Source organism: Stegostoma tigrinum, chromosome 25 (genome assembly GCF_030684315.1).
Source record: "Stegostoma tigrinum isolate sSteTig4 chromosome 25, sSteTig4.hap1, whole genome shotgun sequence".
NCBI classification, from domain to species: domain Eukaryota; kingdom Metazoa; phylum Chordata; class Chondrichthyes; order Orectolobiformes; family Stegostomatidae; genus Stegostoma; species Stegostoma tigrinum.
In genome coordinates this window covers 19636717-19657780 of record NC_081378.1, presented here as the reverse complement: position 1 = coordinate 19657780, position 21064 = coordinate 19636717, and the positions used below count along the sequence as shown (strand labels likewise).

At 41.1% G+C, this 21064-nt stretch overlaps 1 protein-coding gene across 1 annotated transcript in view; it reads right to left on the bottom strand.

The window, feature by feature from the left end:
* shank3a (SH3 and multiple ankyrin repeat domains 3a) overlaps positions 1 to 21064 on the bottom strand; it is a 730589-nt gene that overhangs the window by 423726 nt on the left and 285799 nt on the right. The window contains exon 11 of the mRNA XM_059654527.1: positions 15364 to 15685. Within this exon, the coding sequence (XP_059510510.1) occupies positions 15364 to 15685 (322 nt within the window). The remainder of the gene's footprint in view (positions 1 to 15363; positions 15686 to 21064) is intronic.

Sequence of the window (21064 nt, the reverse complement as noted above, 5' to 3'; positions counted from 1 at the left end):
GTCCAGGGCTAGGGACAACACCCCTGTGCCCAAAAGCGAGCAAACTCATTCAGTTCAAGTGACTGTTAAATAGATAAATTGATTTATGGAGAAAATATGATCTCGAAGAATAATTCAAATATGTAGGCTGGGTACATTGACAAGATAGGTAGTTGAGGAAGATAGGCATGGTGGATAGGTTGGATTAAGGTGGTTAGTGTAAAGGTAATGGCTGAACTGAAGGATAAGCTGAGGAGAAGCAAGGTAGAAGAATATGGTGATGAGTCAAGGGTCTACGAATCTGGTGAAAACCATTATTTAGTGTTCCCCAGTTTGCCTTCGGATCCCACTGCTCCCAAAGAGACCCCTCTATATTGCATCTCCTTTTTAGTGCACTGTTGTCCAGGGTACAGCCTCGAGATCACACTGCTCTCCAGTGTGGCCCGTCTATATGTCACCATTCCCCAAGGTGACCTGTCTGTATCTATTGTTCTCCAGATTCATTTTCTAAGGGGTCTATGTTCACTTTGACCTCTCTTTTTTCTTCTTTATTTAAAGAAGCCCTTACTGTCAGTTTTTATATTTTTCACTAGCTTGCCCTTATAATTTATTTTCTGTCTTTATTAGCTTTTTAATTCTCCTTTGATGGATTCTGAATTTGTCTCAGTCTTCGGAGCTATCACTGACTTTTGCCACTTTAGATGCTTTTTCTTTCAACTTAACACTCCCCTTAACTTTCTTGGTCAGCCATAGGTTGGTTTATCCCTCTCTTAGAATCTTTCTTCCATACTGGGATGTATTTTTTTGCTGAGAATAATAAATTACCTCATTGAATGTCTGTAACTGTTTGCTTCCTGTCATTCCTTCTAATCTTTCTGCCTTGTTCACTTTCACTAACTCTACCATATTTCATTGTAATTCCTTTTATTTAAATTAAACATAGTTGTTGCCGATTCAAGTTTCTTAGTCTCAAAGGGAATATTAAATTCTGTCATGTTATGATCACTACTTCCTAGGGGATCTATTACTCTGTGGTAATTTATTAAACCTCCCTCATTATCCATAACAAGTTCCAAGATAGCCTGTTCCCTGGTTGGCTTCATGACATATTTCTCAAGGAAACTATCCCTAAGCCACTCAAGTATGTTGTCCTAGCTAGCCTTTCCAATTTGATTAACCCAATCAACCTGAAGATAAAAGTCACCCATAATTATTGCACTATTCTTTTTCCATGCTATTATTTGTTGATTTATCGCCTTTCCCACGGAATGTTTGAGGCTCTGTGCATTACTTAATGCAGCATGCATTAAGATACAATGTTTTTAAGTTTGTTCCTTTTATAATATTTCCCGACACTTTTATGTTTCCTTGGACAAAAGTGACATTCATACATTCTGTGCCCTTCTTTTATTTTCTGGTAACAATTAACCCCTTCCCCGACTTGCAATTTGCCTTCTCCTTTACCTTGGATTTATAATTTTCCAAGGAACTGAACCCATCCCCCACTATTTGGTTTAACGAGTCCAGAGATCTAGTTATGTAATTTGAGGTAACAAGGTGTAGAGATGGATGAACACGGCAGGCCAAGCAGCATCAGAGGAGCAGGAAGGCTGACGTTTCGGGCCTTCCTGAAGAAGGGTCTAGGCCTGAAACATCATCCTTCCTGCTCCTCTGATGCTGCTTGGCCTGCTGTGTTCATCCAGCTCTCCACCTTATCATCTCAGATTCTCCAGCATCTGCAGTTTCTACTAACTCTAGTCATATAATTCACCAGGACTGTGGTCCCAGCACAAGTCAGGTGAAGCCTGTCCCATTGGAACAGCTCCTTCATTCCCCAGTACTACTAGCAACGTACCATGAGTTCAAATCTATTTAGCCCAGACCAATCTCTAAGACAAGTGTTTACCTCTTTAATCTTGTTGATCCTGTACAAATTAGCTCATGGCTCAGGTAGAAATCTGGAGATTATTACCTTTATCGTTTGACTTTTTAATGTCGCTCCTAACTGCTCACATTCTCTTTTACAGAAGCCTTATTGTACTTATATTGGTGGTACCTACATGGACCACAAAAACTGGATCTTTTCCCTCCCACTCCCATGTCCTCTGCAGCCCAGTTGAGATATCCTGAACCTGGGCACCAGGCAGGCAACACAGTCTTAGGGACCCTCAATCCTGGCTACAAGAGAACCATGTCTATTTCCTGACTATACGATCCCTGATTACAACTAAGTTTCCCTTTACCCCCTAGCCAAACACCCACCTTGATTACCTCCGTGGACCATACAATTTAAATCATCCTTTGCACACAAAACAACAAGAGCTACCCCCTCCCCCTCTTTTGACTTCAGTGACTGCCATGTTGAAAACTGGTTGATGTGGTGGAATGAAGCCTTTAATCTGCACGAGTTTACAAATATCCAAATCCCAACCTCAGAGATGGATGAGTGGGAATAACTCCAAACAAGACAATAGTTTGCTACACTGTTCAAATATGTCATTTAAATTTCTTACCACGTCACTTCAGGAGTTAAATATTGCTCCTGGTACAACTTCTAAGAGGTGACCCAGATAAGACACATTAATGAGACTGCAAAGGACATCTGCTGGCTAGGAACTGGCCAAATATTCTCATTTCTTAATTGCTTGATTGCTTAGCAGGGATGGCAGTTGGCTCTCTCACCACCTAGTCCTTTCGCTGGAGGCAAAAGTCAGGTGAACAGAAGAATGAACAAAAGGGTTGACAGGTTGCAGCAAACAGTGAGGTAGTGCTATTTTTTGGTTTTTATTACTGGGAGCCTCTGAGCAAATTCCTGACAGTATTCAGCAAAGTAATAGATTATCTCCTTTTATCACAAACTACTGTAATCTCACAATGTGTTGGGATTTTTTTATTGAATTTATCAAATCATTAAGAAACATAAAATGAAGATAAATTAGAGGCAGCACGGTGGCTCAGTGGTTAGCACAACTACCTCACAGCACCAGGGACCCAGGTTCGATTCTATTCTTGGGCGACTGCCTGTGTGCAGTTTGCACATTCTCCTTGTGTCTGCGTGGGTTTCCTCCGGGTGATCCAGTTTCCTTCTACAGTCCAAAGGTGTGCAGGTGAGGAGGATTGGCCGTGATAAAAATTGCCCTGTAGTGTCCAGGGATGTGCAGGTTAAATGGGTTAGCCTGGGTAAAAATCCTGTGTGGGGTTATGGTGTGGGTCTGAGTCAGATACTCTTCAAAGGGCCCATGCAGATTCCACAGGCTAATTGGCCTCTCTCTGTAGGGATTCAATGATCCTGCAATTCAATGGCTAATATTTTGGATTTTGTTTACCAGCCACTTTTGGTGCTCATTCTTTGCTAGTTCTGACTAGACAAACTTGTAAAATGTTTTTGTGACTAATATGTAATATTCTATCCACCAATGACCATGCCAAGAGGGACTTTTGGCTGATTCAAAGTCTCTTTTCCTCCCTTACTCTCATCTCAAATGATATGATAGTCTAACATTATAGCTGGTGATCTGCAACTCCCACATTGTGATATTTATATTAACTTCACAACATACATATGAGTTGTGGGTAATGCATAGTATTGAAGAACTCAAAGAACATTTAGCATGGCTCCTGATATTTATGTCTGTACACAATAATCACTTGCATGTTTGAGCTCAAGCTAGGCAAATTGGATCTACGGCCAATCACTTCCCTCAGCGTATCATGCTGCAAGAGGACCGAGTTCAGTCAGATAATGACTGACAGCTTTATATCATTCTGCCATATACTATGACATGGTGCTGACATCATCAGCAAGTTCCTTAAAAGCATATTGTGCATCTGCTGAGAGACAAAGCACAACCACTTTCTTTATTCCAAAGGAATAACACATCAAACATGCATTGATTGAACAATATACACCCATTTAAAAAGAGTTAAGTTTAATAATTTAAGGTTTGACATAATGTTTTAGAGGTTGACAACTCGTCCTAATCTGGAAATCCTATACCCATGTTGAGAAGTATTTTATTCTAAGTTGCTCTTGGTTCTCAACTTTAGTTGTCTTGCTGTTGACTATTGTCATTCAGCATTATTGCACAACCATTGCCATTGGAGTTTTCTTCCTGACTCCCTACGTGCATGTTTGGTGCATCATATATTGATCTGAGGTGGCTTCTGTTCCTTTGCAGTGTGGCATTGTTATCAGCATTGATTACAAGTCTTTGCTGGTATCCAGGTATTTGTGGTTGGATTAATGACTTGCAACCTTTATCTGGTGCATGGTCTGCTTGTTCCCCACATCTTTACTAGCAGTGTATCTGCTTCATTCTCCACCTTTGAAGAGGAATATCCTATGGCATTTTCAATCTTACTACAATGGGTATGGTTTGAACCTCATGGATGGTTCCTATGGTGAGATCTGTGCTTACAGGTAATCCTGTAACTACTGTACAACTGGTGTATAGCAGGTCGGAGATTTCAGTAATCACAAGTGAACATTCATGGTGGGACTGCAGCGTGATTGTGTTTCTGCATGAAATTAATGATCCATTATATGCTGTGCAATGGTTTTATTCAGTAGCACCATTGGAGCAGCTCTTGTTAGGATGCATGTCTTTTAGGGTGAATAGTGGCGATCTTTTGACATGAGCTCCTGACTCAAGTTCAGGTTTAAAGGTGTATCATCCATCCTTTTGGAACATTCTGTGTTGATGTCTGAAAAAGCTTCTGCTTGTCTTATACTGCTCATGTGGACAATAAGAAAGGCTGCCAATAGGTGTCTGCCAATTAAACCAGTCTTCAGATGGATCTGGCTTCCAGGGAAGTGCATCACATAAAGGTTTTGTGCATGAAAAGACTGTTAGTTCTAAATCAGTTGGCTCAAGCAGGAATGGCACTTACTTTCCCCGATCATTTGACATAAGGATATATATCTATAATTGCAGGGGCAACTTGCTAGAATGCAATGGTTGTTTATATTGTACTTGAAGATTAGTAAAGAAATAGGCCTAAGCACACTGCTTCAGATTATTATCAATTGAACTGCGTGCACCCAATTAATAAGATTTCAGGAAGTCATAAGGATACAAAACTCGGATTTCCATCAACCAATGCAAAATGTAAATTTAAAAAAATCCACTACTCACACTCTCATTCTCCTTTTCAGTGCAAAGGAGAGAGAAATGTCAAACTGCCCTTCCTGAAAGGACGTAGTGCTTAGAAATGTTGACTGAAATTTTGAGGTGGTGATTGATAGATTTTTGGTGGGCAAGGCTTTCCAATAAAATGGTGCAATGGCAAATAAATGGAATTGAGGCATGCATCACATGCGATCTAAAAAGACGACAGAACAGGCTCAAGGGGCCATAAAATCTTCACCAGCTCCTCACCAGTCAAAACCAGAATCAGGAAAGAAATGGCCACTTGTTACATTCATCAAGAGGGTTTTGTTTATTATAACAACAAGATTCACTGGAGAATGAGTCATCACAGTTCTGTATAAGAAAAGAGATTTTAAAACAGGGAGGGAGACTTTGCTTGAATGAAAACAGCCGGGGGACTATATCTGGGAATTTACTTCAAAGCGGGAAGTCAAGTTGTAAACAGTTTTCAAGTTCAATTTTAGTTGAGTTACAATCTGATCTAGAACTAACGGACTTTAAGAAAGTTAAAATAACCTTGTTAAACAAGCAGCTGCCTGATAATGGAAATTATCTATCAATCACCTGAAACACCAGACCTGAATCGATGCCTGAATAGGGTTTGAGCCACAGTAATCAATATCCAGGTAGAGGCTAGAATAGTGTGTACAGTTTTGGTCTCCTTTTCTGAGGAAGGATGCTCTTGCGATCAAGGGAGTGCAGCGAAAATTTAGCAGGCTTGTTCCAGGGATGGTGGGTCTGACATATGAGGAGAGATTGACTAGGTTAGGATTGTTTTTGCTGGAGTTCAGACAAATGAAGGTTGCTTTCATAGAGACTTTAAAAATTCTAACAACATTAGACAAGGTGGATACAGGGAAGATGTTCCCAATGGCGGGTGTGTCCAAAACCAGGGGTCACAGTCTGAGGATTCGGGGCAGACAATGATGGAGATGAGGAGACATTTCTTCATCTAAAGAGTGGTGAGCCTGTGGAATTTATTACCACAGGAAGTAGTCAAAACATTGAATCTATTCAAGAGGCGGATAGATATAGCACTTGGAATGAACGGGATCAAAGTTTATGGAGAGGAAGCAGGATTAGGCTATTGAGTTCAATGATCAGCCACGATCATGCAGATTCGAAGGGCTGAATGGCCACCTCCTGCTTCTATCTTCTAGGTTCCTACGACTCAGCACAGCTTTATATTAAACAAATGGATTTTAAAGCACACGGACAGTATAGGCACATGGTCAGTGTCAGGGAGAATTTGAATGAGTATATTTGAGATCTGGTTCCAAGTGGGAATTTGTTGAATCAGGAAAGATGTACCTGAAGCAGGTTCCCCTCATATGTAAATGAGTCTTTCTCAGATGGGTAGAATGTAATAAGTTGGGACACACAAGGGTCTGCGCTGGACCCTTCAATTTTTACAAATTATAACAATGACTTACATGAGGGGTTCAAAGGCACGGAAGTTAAACTTGCAGATCACAAAACAATAAGTAGGAATATATGTTGTGAAGATTATATAAGAAGAATGTAGACAAAAAGAGATAGATTGTGAGTGGGCTAAAATCTAGCAGATAGAGTATATTGTCAGAAGGCATGATGCTATTCAGTTTAGCCAGAATATTTTTTAAAAAGCAGAGTATTATTTAAATGTAGAATGATTTCAGAATTCTGAGGTACAGAGAAATTTAGGTGCTCTGTTACAAGTCACAATAAGTTAGTGTGCAGGTACAGCAAGTGATTAAGACAACTAATGAAATTCTTTCCTTTATTTTGAGGGGAATTGAACATATATGTAAGCACATTATTTTTATTTAGAAGGAGCATTGGTCAGACCACATCCTGAGTACTGCTTCAGGAAGTACTTATTTAAGAAATGGTGTAATTGTATTGGAGGCAGTACAGGAGGTGGGGTGGCTTGCGACACTGAAGCTTGGAATAAGCAAGTTGTCTTATGGGGAAAGATTTGATAGACTGGGTTTATTTCACTGAGAGTATAGAAGAATGAGGAGTGACTTGATCAAAATTTATTTGATTCTCAATCATCTAGACAAAATAGACATGAAAAGGATGTTTACTCTTGTGAATGAGTCCAGAACACGGGGACACTGTTTTAAAATTAAGGATTGCCGTTTTGGGACAAAGATGAAGGGAAGGGATTTTTTCATTTTCTGTCAGCAGCTTTGAAACTTTGGAACTCTCTGCCTCAGAAGGAAATTAGGCAGAAGGTGTCATTGAATATTATGAAGGCAGAGGTAAGGGCCAAACATCCTGTGATCTATACGTCCTTGTATGTTATGATTTGTATGTCCTTATGATCTGCATGTCCTTATGAATTGTATGTCCTTGTATGTTATGATCTGCCTGTAATGCTCACAAAACAAAAACTTTTCACTGTACTTAGGTACATGTGACAACAATAAATTAAATCAAATCAAGGAAGGGGCAGTTTTTGGGTGTAGATTTTAATGTGGATTTTGTAACACAAGCAAATTAGTCATAATGTTATTGTATATTGGAGCAAGTGGCTTACTTGTGCCCCTAATTTGTATGTAAGCTTGTTCATATGTGAGAATCTGCCACTGGACCTTCACTGCCGCAATCATGTAGCAACTCCGAATTGGAGAAGGCCAGAGAAAATTAGCATTAGGGGAACAAAAGGAAGCCCTCACTTGGTGCTGTTAATGGTTTGATCCAACTCCTACCTATTGATATTTTGTGAGTATCTCCCAATTTACAGCATCTAGCCTTTGATTAATGGACATGAGAGAGGAAAAAGCAGAGGTTTCCACCTCCGCAGGAAGGTACCATCAACCGGTGTAATGACTGTAAAATCAATGCTGAATGATCGATGCAGTGAGCTATTAATAGCAACCATTTGACTGAAGGCTAGGTGATTGGATAATTGAGTTTTAATGCCCAAAACACACAAGTACAGCAATAAAATTGAAAGGATTTTCCAAAGCAGCAGAAAAAACCTTGTGCTGGGGTGGGAAAGCCTCCTATAAAAGCTGAGGCAAACTCAGCAGCAAACATGGAATCTTATCAATGAAACTCCTTTAAAAATATGTTTCATTATCATGAATCCCATGCGTGCATGGAACTTCAAAATCAGGAACTATTCTGTTTATACAATGAGCCTTATCAGGGATTTTATTTATTAAGGGAGTCTCACTATCAAGGATCCCCAGTTATGACAGGAGTCTCGCATTCATGTTTCACATTTGTTGATGGTTTCATCTTCAGGGATTCTGTTCATTTATTGACCCGGTTCATTTTGGGAGCTTCACCATCAGGGATTTCGTTGACCAAGTCTGGAAATGCAACATTCACACAGGAAGCATTAAAGAGAGAACAAAATTTGTTCCACCAAATGCTCCCGGTCAGCCACAGCATGAACACAGTTCCAGTAAAGATCTCTCCACAGTGTCTAATCAAACATTCCCAGGATACATGCAGTATGGGTCAGATACAGAGTAAAACTCCGTGTTTTTATAGATGTGACAACTCCAAACTCAGAAGAACATTCTCTGTGTTCTTACTTGACATTAGTGGAGAACTTCTTCAGGGCTGATAACAGGGCTGAAGCACTGCAAGAACTTCAAGATTTGTACTGTACATCGGCTGAAATAATGGAAGTGGGAGTGAAGGTCATTCTGACAGAATTGCCAGCCAATGTTTCACTTAACAATCTTCTGCTAAATTAGCTGTAACTTCATGAGACTGTGTTGTGAACACACTACTTTCATATCATACAAGATCCTTATGACCAGCAGTTTGGGCTGGAATTATCCTCCTCTAGGCAAAGTCTTGCCTACCGTTCTACCCAATCCCTTTGTATAGAGAAGGAGAGGGAAGGAAAAGGCATTTATTCAGACGAAATGATTGCATTAACTCAGCTGAATGAAAAGTGCACATACTTAATAAATGACTGCACTTGACATGGACCAAGGGAGGAGGTAGGCTAGGCGTATGCAGGTTTACTATTTAAACCATTGAGCCTATGGTTGGGTTGAGAAGAATCTCAGTGAAGGGTTGATTTTACACCCTTAGAAAATGAGAGAAGATTATTGATGGCAGATGTAGTATAATTTGGATAAATGTGAGGTTATTCACTTTGGAAGCAAAAACAAGAGGGCAGATTACTACCTGAATGGCTGTAAGTTGGGAGTGGGGAGTGTACATTGGGACCTCGGTGTCTTTGTGCACCAGTCGCTGAAGGTAAGTATGTAGGTACAGCAGGCGGTCAAGAAGGTAAATGCTATGTTGGCCTTCATTGCGCGAGGTTATGAGTACAGGAGCAGGGATGTGTTGTTGCAGTTATACAGGGCCTTGGTGAGGGTAAACCTGGAATATCATGTGCAGTTTTGGTCTCCTTTTCTGAGGAAGGATGCTCTTGCTCTCGAGGGAATGCAGTGAAGGTTTTCCCGGGCTGATTCCAGGGATGGCAGGTCTGAAGTATGAGGAGAGATTGACTAGGTTAGTACCATTTTCGCTGGAGTTCAGACAAATGAGGGGGAATCTCATAGAGACTTATAAAATTCTAAAAGCACTAGATGTGGTAGATGCAGGGAGGATGTTCCAGATGGTGGGTGTGTCAGAACAAGGGGTCACAGTATGAGGATTTGGGACAGACGATTTAGGATGGAGATGAGGAGACATTTCTTCACCAAAAGAGTGTGAGTCTGTGGAATTCATGGCCACAGGAAGTAGTTGATGCCAAAACACTGAATATATTGAAAAGGCGACTAGATATAGCACTTGGGGTGAATGGGATCAAACAGTATGGGAAGAAAGCAGGATTAGGCTGTTGAGTTGAATGATCAGCCACAATTGTGATGACTGGCAGAGCAGGCTGTAAGGGTTGAATGGCCTCCTTCTGCTCCTATCTTTGATTTTGATGAAAAGCCATTGCAGTCAATAAATGTGTATTGGCACACTGTTCACGTACCAAGACAATAAGGAGGGGCAACAAATTGCTCACAATAGCTGAGTGAATGGGTCAATAGGTCTTTCCAATACTGAATCAAACAGGAGCTATCTATTTCTGACCTGTCATTAGGTACAGCAAAATAACTTACCATTTGACTGCCAGTGGTGAGCACACTAACATCAGTAAAATCTGCAGCTGGATAATATGAATCCTGCTGCATGTTATCAGAGCTTTAGTGGTCATGGGGAAAGGTCTCTGTGATAGTGAAATGAGCTTATGAGCAATAAATTGTTTGCAGCTATTGCATTTCCTATTTGAGGTAAGAACCTATTGCACAATGTCAGGGGTATAAATCACAAGCCCTGGGGACCCCAGTCCTGTTTCTGATCCAAGCTCAGTGGGCCCCTTGGAGCCCAGGTCTCAGTCACTGGGTCTGATGTACCCTCTGTCCCTGGCCCAGCGACCACCCATAGGACAGATAAAGAATCGGATTCATCAGGATTGCAGGCAGAATCAGTTGGATCACTACAATCAGTGCATTCATATGTCTATGCTATAAGGAGCTGAAGTATAAGAATTTAAGGGTCTGTGCTATTGCACACCAACTCTAGTGGTCACTAACAACCCTTCCGATTAGGAGGCACACAGCACCATTTGACTTAAGAATCGATTGTCATTCTTTTCCTCACACCCTTTGATCAGGAAACCTTTGAGAGGGGCTTTTGTACAAATGTGCACAAAAGTTACCTGAAGTGAATCTGGACTTGTTGGGATAAAAGCTGTCAGATGTAAGAGTACAGCACCACAAAAGGATACAGTGGCAAGGTCATGGTGAACAAGTGTAGGCCAGAAATACTTTGGTGGATAGGCTTGGCTCAGGGATGATGAATGAAGCCATGGTGAAAGCTCTACCTAGGAATTTAAAACCCAATGGAGTGCTGCATTGACTTTTGGCAAAGATTTGCACCTGATGCAGCATCTGCTCTTCTAACAGGATCCCACAGAACAAAAGCTGGGGAGTCCACTCCATTCCTGGTAAACATGTATCCTCCAATCAACATCAGCAAAGCAATCATTTATCGCTCTGCTATTGTGAAACACTGTTACATACAAATTGTCTATAGCATTTTGTACTCTTGGATACTTGGACTGAAGTGAAAAAGCTATGGAATGTTAGCACATCCTATGTCTGTGATAATTGTTGTATAAATTAGTATTCAGAACAGATGGGAACTGATGGGTCAAAAAGTCTTCAATTTCTAGACTGATCATCATGAAAATGTGAATGTGGGAACTTCTTTACCCAAAGGGAAATTTTGGAACATAACTTTCATAGAAGCTTCTTGAAACAGACACTTCAAATGAGCTGAGGGAAAATTGGATATTTCCCTGGAAAGAAAGATTAAGGGACACAGTATGCAGTTTGTGCTTAAGTGAGTTTGTCAGACCTGAGGAAAAGATAGGTAAGTGAGGTAAGAAGAATAGCAGGTGAAGTTAAAAGTCAGCAGTCTCTGGGTAGAAAAGTTTCTGTTGAATTCTTTACGGTACTTATATTAATGGGCCGTAATATGGGCTACACATTAGTAGAGATATATCCTTTATTTAACGCTTTAATATCTTACTAGCCTCTATCAGATCACCCCAATGCTTTATTTGCACTTGTCAAGATTTTGTTAAACTGCAACAATAACACCAAATGATTTGTGAATCTGCGCCCTTCCATCTCTTTGCTCTTATATCTCATTTGGACTTTTATTTTCAGATGAGTATGTGACATTCTTATTCCCCCTGCCAAATGCACCGTTTCACACTTTCCTGTACTGAAATTCATTTTCCATTTATGGACTCATTTTGCAAGTTATTATTTGCATCTTTGTGCATTCGATGGTTGGTAGAATTGAGGGATATGTGACAAAGTGGAGGTGACAGATACACTAAGAAGATGAGTAAGTGGGATTGAGTGATAAGGCAAGAAGTTCGGTAAGTCTCTCTATAACAGGGTATGATAAGGTGTTACATTAAAGATTGTTGCAGAAACTAAAAGCACATTTTGTAGGAGTAGCATGTAAGTTCGGTTAGAATATTGGTCAGTTAACAGAAGCAGAGAGTATGTATCAATGGGTCTTTCTTTTCAGTTTGGCAAGATGTCATCAGTGATGTGCCACAGAGGTTGGTGCTAGAACCTCAACTGTTTACAGTTTACATTATTGACTAAGATGAAGGGACGGAAGGTAGGATTGCAGAATTATGGTATTGAATGGATTACTCTTAGTCCAAATTTACATGTTCATATGTATGTTCATAGGAACAACTGTCCCCACAACCCCTGGCATGGCAGCTCAGTGGTAGCCTGCTGCCTCACAGCACCAAGGACCCTGGTTCGATTCCAACCTCAGATGACTGTCTGAGTGGAGTTTGCACATTCTCCTCACGTCTGTATGAGTTTCCTCCAGGTGCTTTGGTTTCTTCCCACAGTCCAAAGATGTTCAGGGTAGGTGGATTGGCCAAGCTGAATTGCCCACAGTTCGGTGGGGGGGGTGGTCTAGGTGAGGCGCATTAGACATGGGAAATGCCGGGTTGCTGGGACAAGGTAAGGGGATGGGTCTGGTGGGAAGCTCTTCGGAGGGTCGGTGTGGACCTGTTGGGCCAAATGGCCTGTTCCCAGACTGTGGGATTCTATAGCTTCTATTAAAAACTATGCAAAGATGTTTTGCTCCTAACTAGATAGTCTGATCCAATATTCAAAGTGTCTACAATTGGACTAAATATCCAAATACTAACTCTGTACAACAGTAATGACTATCACAACACTGACTGTGTCAAACAGAACTGATAGTCCCAAGACCTTGTATTTTAAGAAGATATAAAGACTCTGTGGATCTTCAAAAATGGTCAGGAGGGCCTCCATTTCCAACAGATTTAACTTTTGCCAATCGAGGTAAAGAGGTCACGTAATTCACCTGAACTCAGCAACACCATTTGAACTCAGTGTTAAGTTCAAACATACCCCAGCTTGGCAAGAGTCTTAACATGAATTTATGAAGAAAACATTATGTGTCCTTGAGGGGTGGATGAGGGTCTCTTCGACTGTCACAGTGTGAAAACATTTATTCCTTAATCTTTCAAAACAAAAAGAAGCTGCAGATGCCAGTAATTAAAAGGAAAACACTCTGCTGTAGCAATTTACAACAGCTGCTTGTTGGCATTGTCCTAAGGCTTTTTATGGATCTTTGGCTGATTTCTAAAAAAAACTACAATTACCTTAGAGGGATGGGGCTTGGTTCTAAACACACAGCTTAACACATGTATAAGCTTTTACCATTAGCTGTTTTTGACATGGAATGGGGAAATGAGTTTACTTGCGTTTTAAAAGAGATTAAATATCTGAATTTTTTTGAAGTTTTGAATAGGCTTTCATGAATGGGAGTTTTTTTTTCTAAATAATAAAATCTCTATAATTAAATTTATTTTATATTTTTAAAACTTTATTTCATTCATATCCACAGAACTTTTATGATCTGCCCAGAGTAGACACTGGGAACAAGTTGTTATAAAGTACAATGTTATGTGGATTGGCAGTGAGAGGGAAAGGCTTAAAGAGTATAAAAACCTCCCACCCAGCTAGAATGAAATCCTACAGAATTTTTTTTAAAAAGTCATTCATGGAATGTGGGCATCATCGGCTAGGCCAGCGGTCAGTGCCCACCCCTAATTGCCCAGAAAGCAGTTATCAGTCAGCCACATTGATGTGGGCCTGGAGTCACATGTAGGCCAGACCAGTAAGGATGGCAGTTTTCTTCCCTAAAGGACACTAGTAAACCAGATGGGATACTTTTCCTGACAGTCAGCAATGGATTCACGTCATCATTAGACACTTAATTCCAGTTATCTACTGAATTCAAGTTCCACCATCTGCCATGATGGGATCTGAACCCAGGTACCCAGAACATTACCTGGATCTCTGGATTAATAGTCCAGATAATACCATTAAACCATTGCCGGTCTGTAAATTAAGGGGGGGCCTTCCAACAGGTCCACCTTGGCGCGGTCTCCATATGGGCCATTTCTGATCTGCTTCCACAGTGATTGACAATCCTAACACTCCTAACTGTCTCATTGGATTGACAGTCTTAGCACTAACTCTACGTATAACAGGATTGACTGTTCTGGTATTAATTGGAGAGGAAAAAAAAATCAGAACGAGACAGTGGTAAAAGAGTGGATTTGAGAGGACGTAGAGTCAGAGCCGCAGACATAGCAACATGTTGGCTGGATCAGTCTGCAGTTAAGAACAACTGATTGCTTCAAGCTGCGAGGTTTAATCAGCAGAAATTCACGCCCATTTGATTTTTTTAAAAACTTAGTTTTTGTCAATGCTACTCCCAGGGGCCTGGCAGCACTGACGAAACCCGAAATGGGATCTGTCAAGCCTTCCGCAGATGTTTGTTGTTCTATGTCCCTGCTGGAAGCATTGAGTGAATATGGAATTGGACCATGATTTAGGGTCAGCTGTGAGGTTCTTGTCAGTTTACTACCCTGCACAGGCTGTTCCATTGAGGACAATACAGCCAGCTGCTCTGGGAAGTGGAGAACACGAGAAGGATTTGTAGTTACTTCAGCTTCCCACTCTCTTATAGCTTGGGCCTGCTAACCATACATGAAACCATAAATTCCACACCAGCACAAAGGCAAAGCTAAGGGCCTCAAGCAGCTAATCTTCTCTAACAATCTGTTTCAGTACTTCTCGTGATGGTAGAGCTACCTTACAGCTACAAGCTGCCACCCTAAGTGTGCCAAGTTCCACATGCCCCTCCATTGTACACTGTCTCAGATTGTCAGAAAATTCGCCAGACAGCTGGTGGGCCTGAGGACAAGCAGCTTAAGCCTTGGCCCACTCTGCAGGTGTATTGAGAATAGAATGCCATGGCATGGAGACTACATGGGGAGTTATCTGATGAAGGAATGAGACTAACATGCTGCACTGTATTCGCTGATATTAAGTAAAAATCATCAATGGTTTGTTGGGCAACTATACAAATCTTTAAAAGCCTTGATCAAGGTTTAAAGGACCTTTTCCGATTCAAACTGTAAACAACGTATCCTTTCTTTTTGATGCTACAGTTTCTTCCCCGATTTACCATAGCTGCCTTCACTGATAAACCTGGTTGAAAATATATTCTCCAATCATGTGTTGCCGTTAAAGAACTGCATAGAAATTTGGACAGTCGGGTAGGTGGGCAGAAAATAAAGCTGAATTCAGTTCTCCGATCCCAGAGTCTTTTGAGGACTGAAGCTTCTGTGCCATCTTACCTGAGCCTGGCTTTAGTCTGCTTCCTGAGGACAGGTGTGTTAGCATCACTTTCCTCTTGAACACACTGCAGCGAGGGTGATCGGCTGTGTGAACTCCGAGAGCTGGCAGTACTCTGCTGACCTCCCTCAGCACCCTCCTGCATGTGCGCCAGTAACTGCGGTGGCAGGCTTCTGAGGGACGGTACGGGCGAGTGGGACGTCCGGCTTGGGAGGTTGTTGATATTGTTGTCACTGGTGGATCGCAGCAGAGTGCGTGGGGATGAGAGGGCACCTCCTCCTGTTCGTCGCCTGTTAGTGTAGCTTGGGGTCTCTCTGAAAGGCACTGAAATTTACAGGAATATTAGTGTCCACTGTCCCAAAACATGAACAAATGGCACTCCATCACAATGCCTAACCACTATCCCCACTCTCTTCCACTAACGTCAAGTATACCTGAGAGTAATGAGGGACAATTTCACTAAGTCCTTGCCTAAGTTACCATTTTGTTTGTAGCATTACAATTGTAAACATCAGAAGTTATTTGGCCAAGGTGGGATCACACTCAGGCTTGAACCCATCGTAACTTACATCTACATATTTACACTTTGCAATAGAGTTACGGGGGTAAAGCAAAAACCCTCAGGGGCATGAAACTCAGTCAATGCATTAGGTGAAGATAATAAAATGTGAGGCTGGATGAACACAGCAGGCCCAGCAGCATCTCAGGAGCACAAAAGCTGACGTTTCGGGCCTAGACCCTTCATCAGAGCTCTCTGATGAAGGGTCTAGGCCCGAAACATCAGCTTTTGTGCTCCTGAGATGCTGCTTGGCCTGCTGTGTTCATCCAGCCTCACATTTTATTATCTTGGATTCTCCAGCATCTGCAGTTCCCATTATCACTAATGCATTAGGTGAATCTGCCTCCACTCTTAACATTGTCCTCTGTGTATTACCTTCAATTCATGCACACCTTGCCTAAATGAATCCTCGTCTCTTTCTAATTTATTATCTTGGCATGTAAATGGCAAAACTTACTGCTGTTAACGATAGTGTTGTTGTCACTAGATTGTTATTTGACTATTCCACCCATCAATCAATATCTCATGCACACTCTACCAAGTGGGAACTTTACCAACCTTCAATCTATTCCGATAGCCCATGTACATCATACCCCACCATACATGATACCCATTTAATCTCCTCCCTCAACTCACGTATGCTTTACTTTATCATGGACTCTAGCCACTTATTTAATGCTGCCCTTTTCCTCTCCACAGTCATATCATTTTGACATGTTGCTATGACAAAACCAAGTTTTCTCCATGCGACCTGGAGTGTCCACGAGTTAATTCACTTGACTTCTTTCCTAATTGCCTTGTACAGGCCACTGAATTTGGCTTTTAGCTGTTCCCCCTGTAAACGTAATGATACTAACATTTCACTTCCTGTTCGAAATGGTCTGATTTCAACACACTTAGCTGCGCACTCTTTCACCTTTGCCTGGAAAGTTTTAAATGCTTCTGTGCTGCTTTGCATGCTCCTGTGAGTCTCTCCAGAAACACTGACACAACATCTAAAAGATTGTTCTGGGTCTAGCTGTATGGTTTGAAGAATAAAGGACTACTTTTCTGCTTGACAAAAATCCTTTAGACCTGAAACTTTCCGTCCTGAAAACATTTCCTTGATAAATTTTAATGGGCCACTGATTCAATGATCATGGATTGATCTGAATGACCTAAACCTGGTTGATTCATTTGGTGAGTCTAAGGAAGCAGATATCAGAAAATCAAAACATTTGTTCCAGTCATAGGGAGTTGCATGAAAGTATGCTTTAATTGTTGTCTGAAGAGTGTCATCAGACCTTCTTTAAGCTTGTGTTTTTAGATGATACGTTATAGACTTCACCTGTTTACACATTATGTACTAAAAGATTTTATATATAAAATTGGTCCAACTGTCTTTTTACTGGCAGTCCACAGTGGGTATAAATGTGAGTTAATTTTCCATCAGTACTTTAGCTGACTTATCCTCAAAGGAATGGACTTTGAGGAACATGTTGTCATATCTATGATAGTAACTGTATACTGGGCCCCATTCTCTATCAATATCTTATATAGTCTACCAGTTCTCTGTTGAAAAGTTCCTCAAAAAACTGCCATGGATATCAAAGGTGCTGGTGTGATTGTATTTTGAGGATTTCCCAATCTGCTCAATAAAAATGCATATTTATCAATGCTTGAGTTTTCTTTATTCCTATGTGTCCTGCCTTAGGAATTTCTTAAGCTATCTGCTCTCTCTTAAAAATATTATTGCAGTACCACTGCCTGACCAAAAAAAAACACATTCTATGAGATTTCTCCACCCTCTCACTAGAATCACATTTTTAACTTAACATTTCAGAACTCACTCAGTCTTACTTTCAGAGTGGGTGGATTGTATGAATTTTGACTAACTTCAGATTTGCGTTCTGCACCTCAATTAAAGGCTTACGAAGCACTTCTTTTGAATTATTCTCATCATTAAACGAAGTTCTAATTACTCTAATAGACCATCAGCTGTAGGAGCAGAACTAGGCCATTTGGCCCATTGAATATCTGTTTACACTATCGCTAATTTGATTTACTCAATCTTTAGCTTTCCATGAGCTCTCTGAGGGCAGTGTTACATATTCCTTGATATAGTCTTGGATTTAGTTGTATCATTTGAAGAAAAAGGGCTTACTTTTCCTCTTGACAAAATTCCTTTATATCACTCATCTATATTCACTTCTCCAGCAATCTCAGCAGTGTATAGCTTTGGTCTGTTAGTTAAAGTGACAATTTAATATGTTGCATTTTCATGGTGGGGGCTCCTTTTTTGGAAACATTCTTACAAAAGTCCCAAGCGCTCCCCATGCAACTTCCAGGATTATGAACAAGGGCACCCTGGCACCTTGCTTCCCAGTTTGAGGAGGAATTCTTGGGGCATTCCATGCTGTCACCTCTTTACCCTTGCTACTTGCCTTCCTTTCAGTCTGTCACCATCCATCCTTCTTGACTTTATGGGGTTTACAGAAAAACATTTAATTTTATAGATCAACATATAATCATCAGTCAGTTTCACCACACATCCTGCTGTTGCAACCATCTGGCCTTCAAAATGAATTCTATTTACGGGAGTAAGTGACTTTTAAAAATTATATTCAGAGAATAATTTCTCTGATAGCTTCACGCATGGCATTTGCTCCTGATACCCATATCCAAATGTCAAAATTTCTTGTCTTAACCTTTCAAATTCAATGTAGGTCTCCCCCAGGCTGTTTCTTTATGTTTTGAACTTTTGCCTGTCTGCCTCAAGCAGTAATTTATACACACCTAAAATTACCTTCATAAATACGTCATAGTCCATGGAAATCCTCTCTGAAAATGACGCGTAAGTCTGATGAGCTCCACCTGTCAAGCTGCTTCGCATGAGAAGTGTCAGTTTTCCTCTGGGCCACTTCATTTGCTTTGCTAACTTTTGAAATGACACATGGAATGCCCCCACAAAATGTTTTCACCAAATTTCAGTAGAGGACGTACCATTTTAAACATCTCCTTCCCGCACTTGGGGTGAAACTATGCCTTTCCTCGTCAGAACATTTTTATGTATGTGAGGCTGCTCTTTAATACTCTCGTCTTCCAGGCCAGTTATCTCTTTCTTTCATCTGAAATTATATTCCAGCTTCGTTATCGCACTTTCTTTTCAATTTTCTTCTCTCTCAAGTTTTCTTAAAAATTTCCATTATGTTCTTGACTTCAAGTTGTTTCATATGAAGTTGAATTCCAACTAATGCAGTTGACTCACCACTCAATGCAACTTTTGTGTTTGCACTCACCCCAAATGCTTTGCCACATTTGTAGGCAATGTTACATTTAATGCAGTGTGGAGCTACAGGAACACCGCAGGCCAGGCAGCTGTTGGCATTTCGGGTTGGGAGCCTTCTTCAGAACCCGAAACGTCAACTTTCCTGCTCCTCTGATGCTGTCTGGACTGCTGTGTTCCTCCTGTGTTATCTCTGAATCCAGGATCAGCAGATCTTACTATCTCTAAATGTCACATTTAACAACTTTGCCGATTCTTCAAATTTAGTGCAATCACAATGGGTCATAACCCCAAATCATCTATAGGCACTTCAAATTTTTAATATTAACGTTTTATTTTCTAAATATGACTGGGCTTGTAAATTCAATATGTGGTCTGCAGAGTTATGTGTGGACACATGCAATACTACACTTGTAGTACAGAGTCAGGGAAACTTCAAAGCAGAAAAACTGAAGAGGAAGAAATAAAGAGGAGAGATAAGTGGGAACTGCAGATGCTAGAGAATCCAAGATAACAAAGTGTGGAGCTGGATGAACACAGCAGGCCAAGCAGCATCTTAGGAGCACAAAAGCTGATGTTTGGGCCTAGACCCTTCATCAGAAAAAGGGTCTAGGCCCAAAACGTCAGCTTTTGTGCTCCTAAGATGCTGCTTGCACAGCTGTGTTCATCCAGCTCCACACTTTGATCTAAGAAATAAAGAGGAATTGACTACAGGACGCACTGTCAGCTGGGTGCCATGTGCTGCTGATGGGTTTATGTTTTACTCTTCCAATAAAAAAGGATTAGTGCATGCTACAATCCTAGTCTGTGTCTGTTAGTGGCCTGACACACTAGGATGTGGGTTAGTGTGTACTGTGAAGGTAACAGTTAGAGAACAGCTATTAAACATTCCTGCACAGCATGCTGAGTGCTGCTAACCATCCTCTGTCAAAAGAAACCAGAATGAAAGGATTTCAATTAACCTGCAAAGCCAAGAATCTCAAAATCAAATGTTAAACTTCCAATGTCAATGTTACTGGTAACAAGCATAAAACCTTAAAATATAGAAGCAGAATTAGGCCATTTTGCCCATTTGCATCACCTTCTGCGAGTGGATCCTCAGCTTCCTGATCTACAGACTGCAATCAGTGAAGATAGACAATTGCACCTCCTCCTAGATAACACTCAAAACTGGAGCCCCCCCCAAGGATGCATTCTCAGCTCCCTAGAGGGCTCCCTGTACATCCAGGACTGTATTGCCAAATGCCAAACAAACACCATCTACAAGTTTGCTGACAACACCAACGTGGTAGGACAGATATTAAACAACAATGAGTCAGAATACAAAAAAGAGAAAGAGATAATGGGAACTGCAGATGCTGGAGAATCCAAGATAACATAGTGTGAAGCTGGATGAACACAGCAGGCCAAGCAGCATCTCAGGAGCACAAAAGCTGACGTTTCGGGCCCAGACCCTTCATCAGAGAGGGTCTCTGATGAAGGGTCCAGATCCGAAACGTCAACTTTTGTGCTCCTGAGATGCTGCTTGGCCTGCTGTGTTCATCCTGCTTCACACTTTGTTATCTCAGGAGAAAGAGGGCTTGGTGACTTGGTGCAATGATAACAATCTCTCTCTGAATGTTGGTAAAACAAAAGAACGGATCACTGACTTCAGAAAGAAAGGAGGAGAACATGCCCCTATCTACATCAATGGAATTGAGGATGAGAGGGTTGAGAGCATCAAGCTCCTAGGAGTGACAATAACAAACAATCTGTCCTGGACCACATAGCTGCGACGGTCAAGAAGGCACAACAATAGAGATAACACAGTGCAGAGCTGGAGGAACACGGCAGGCCAGGTAGCATCAGAGGAGCAGGAAAGCTGACATGCTGGCCTGCT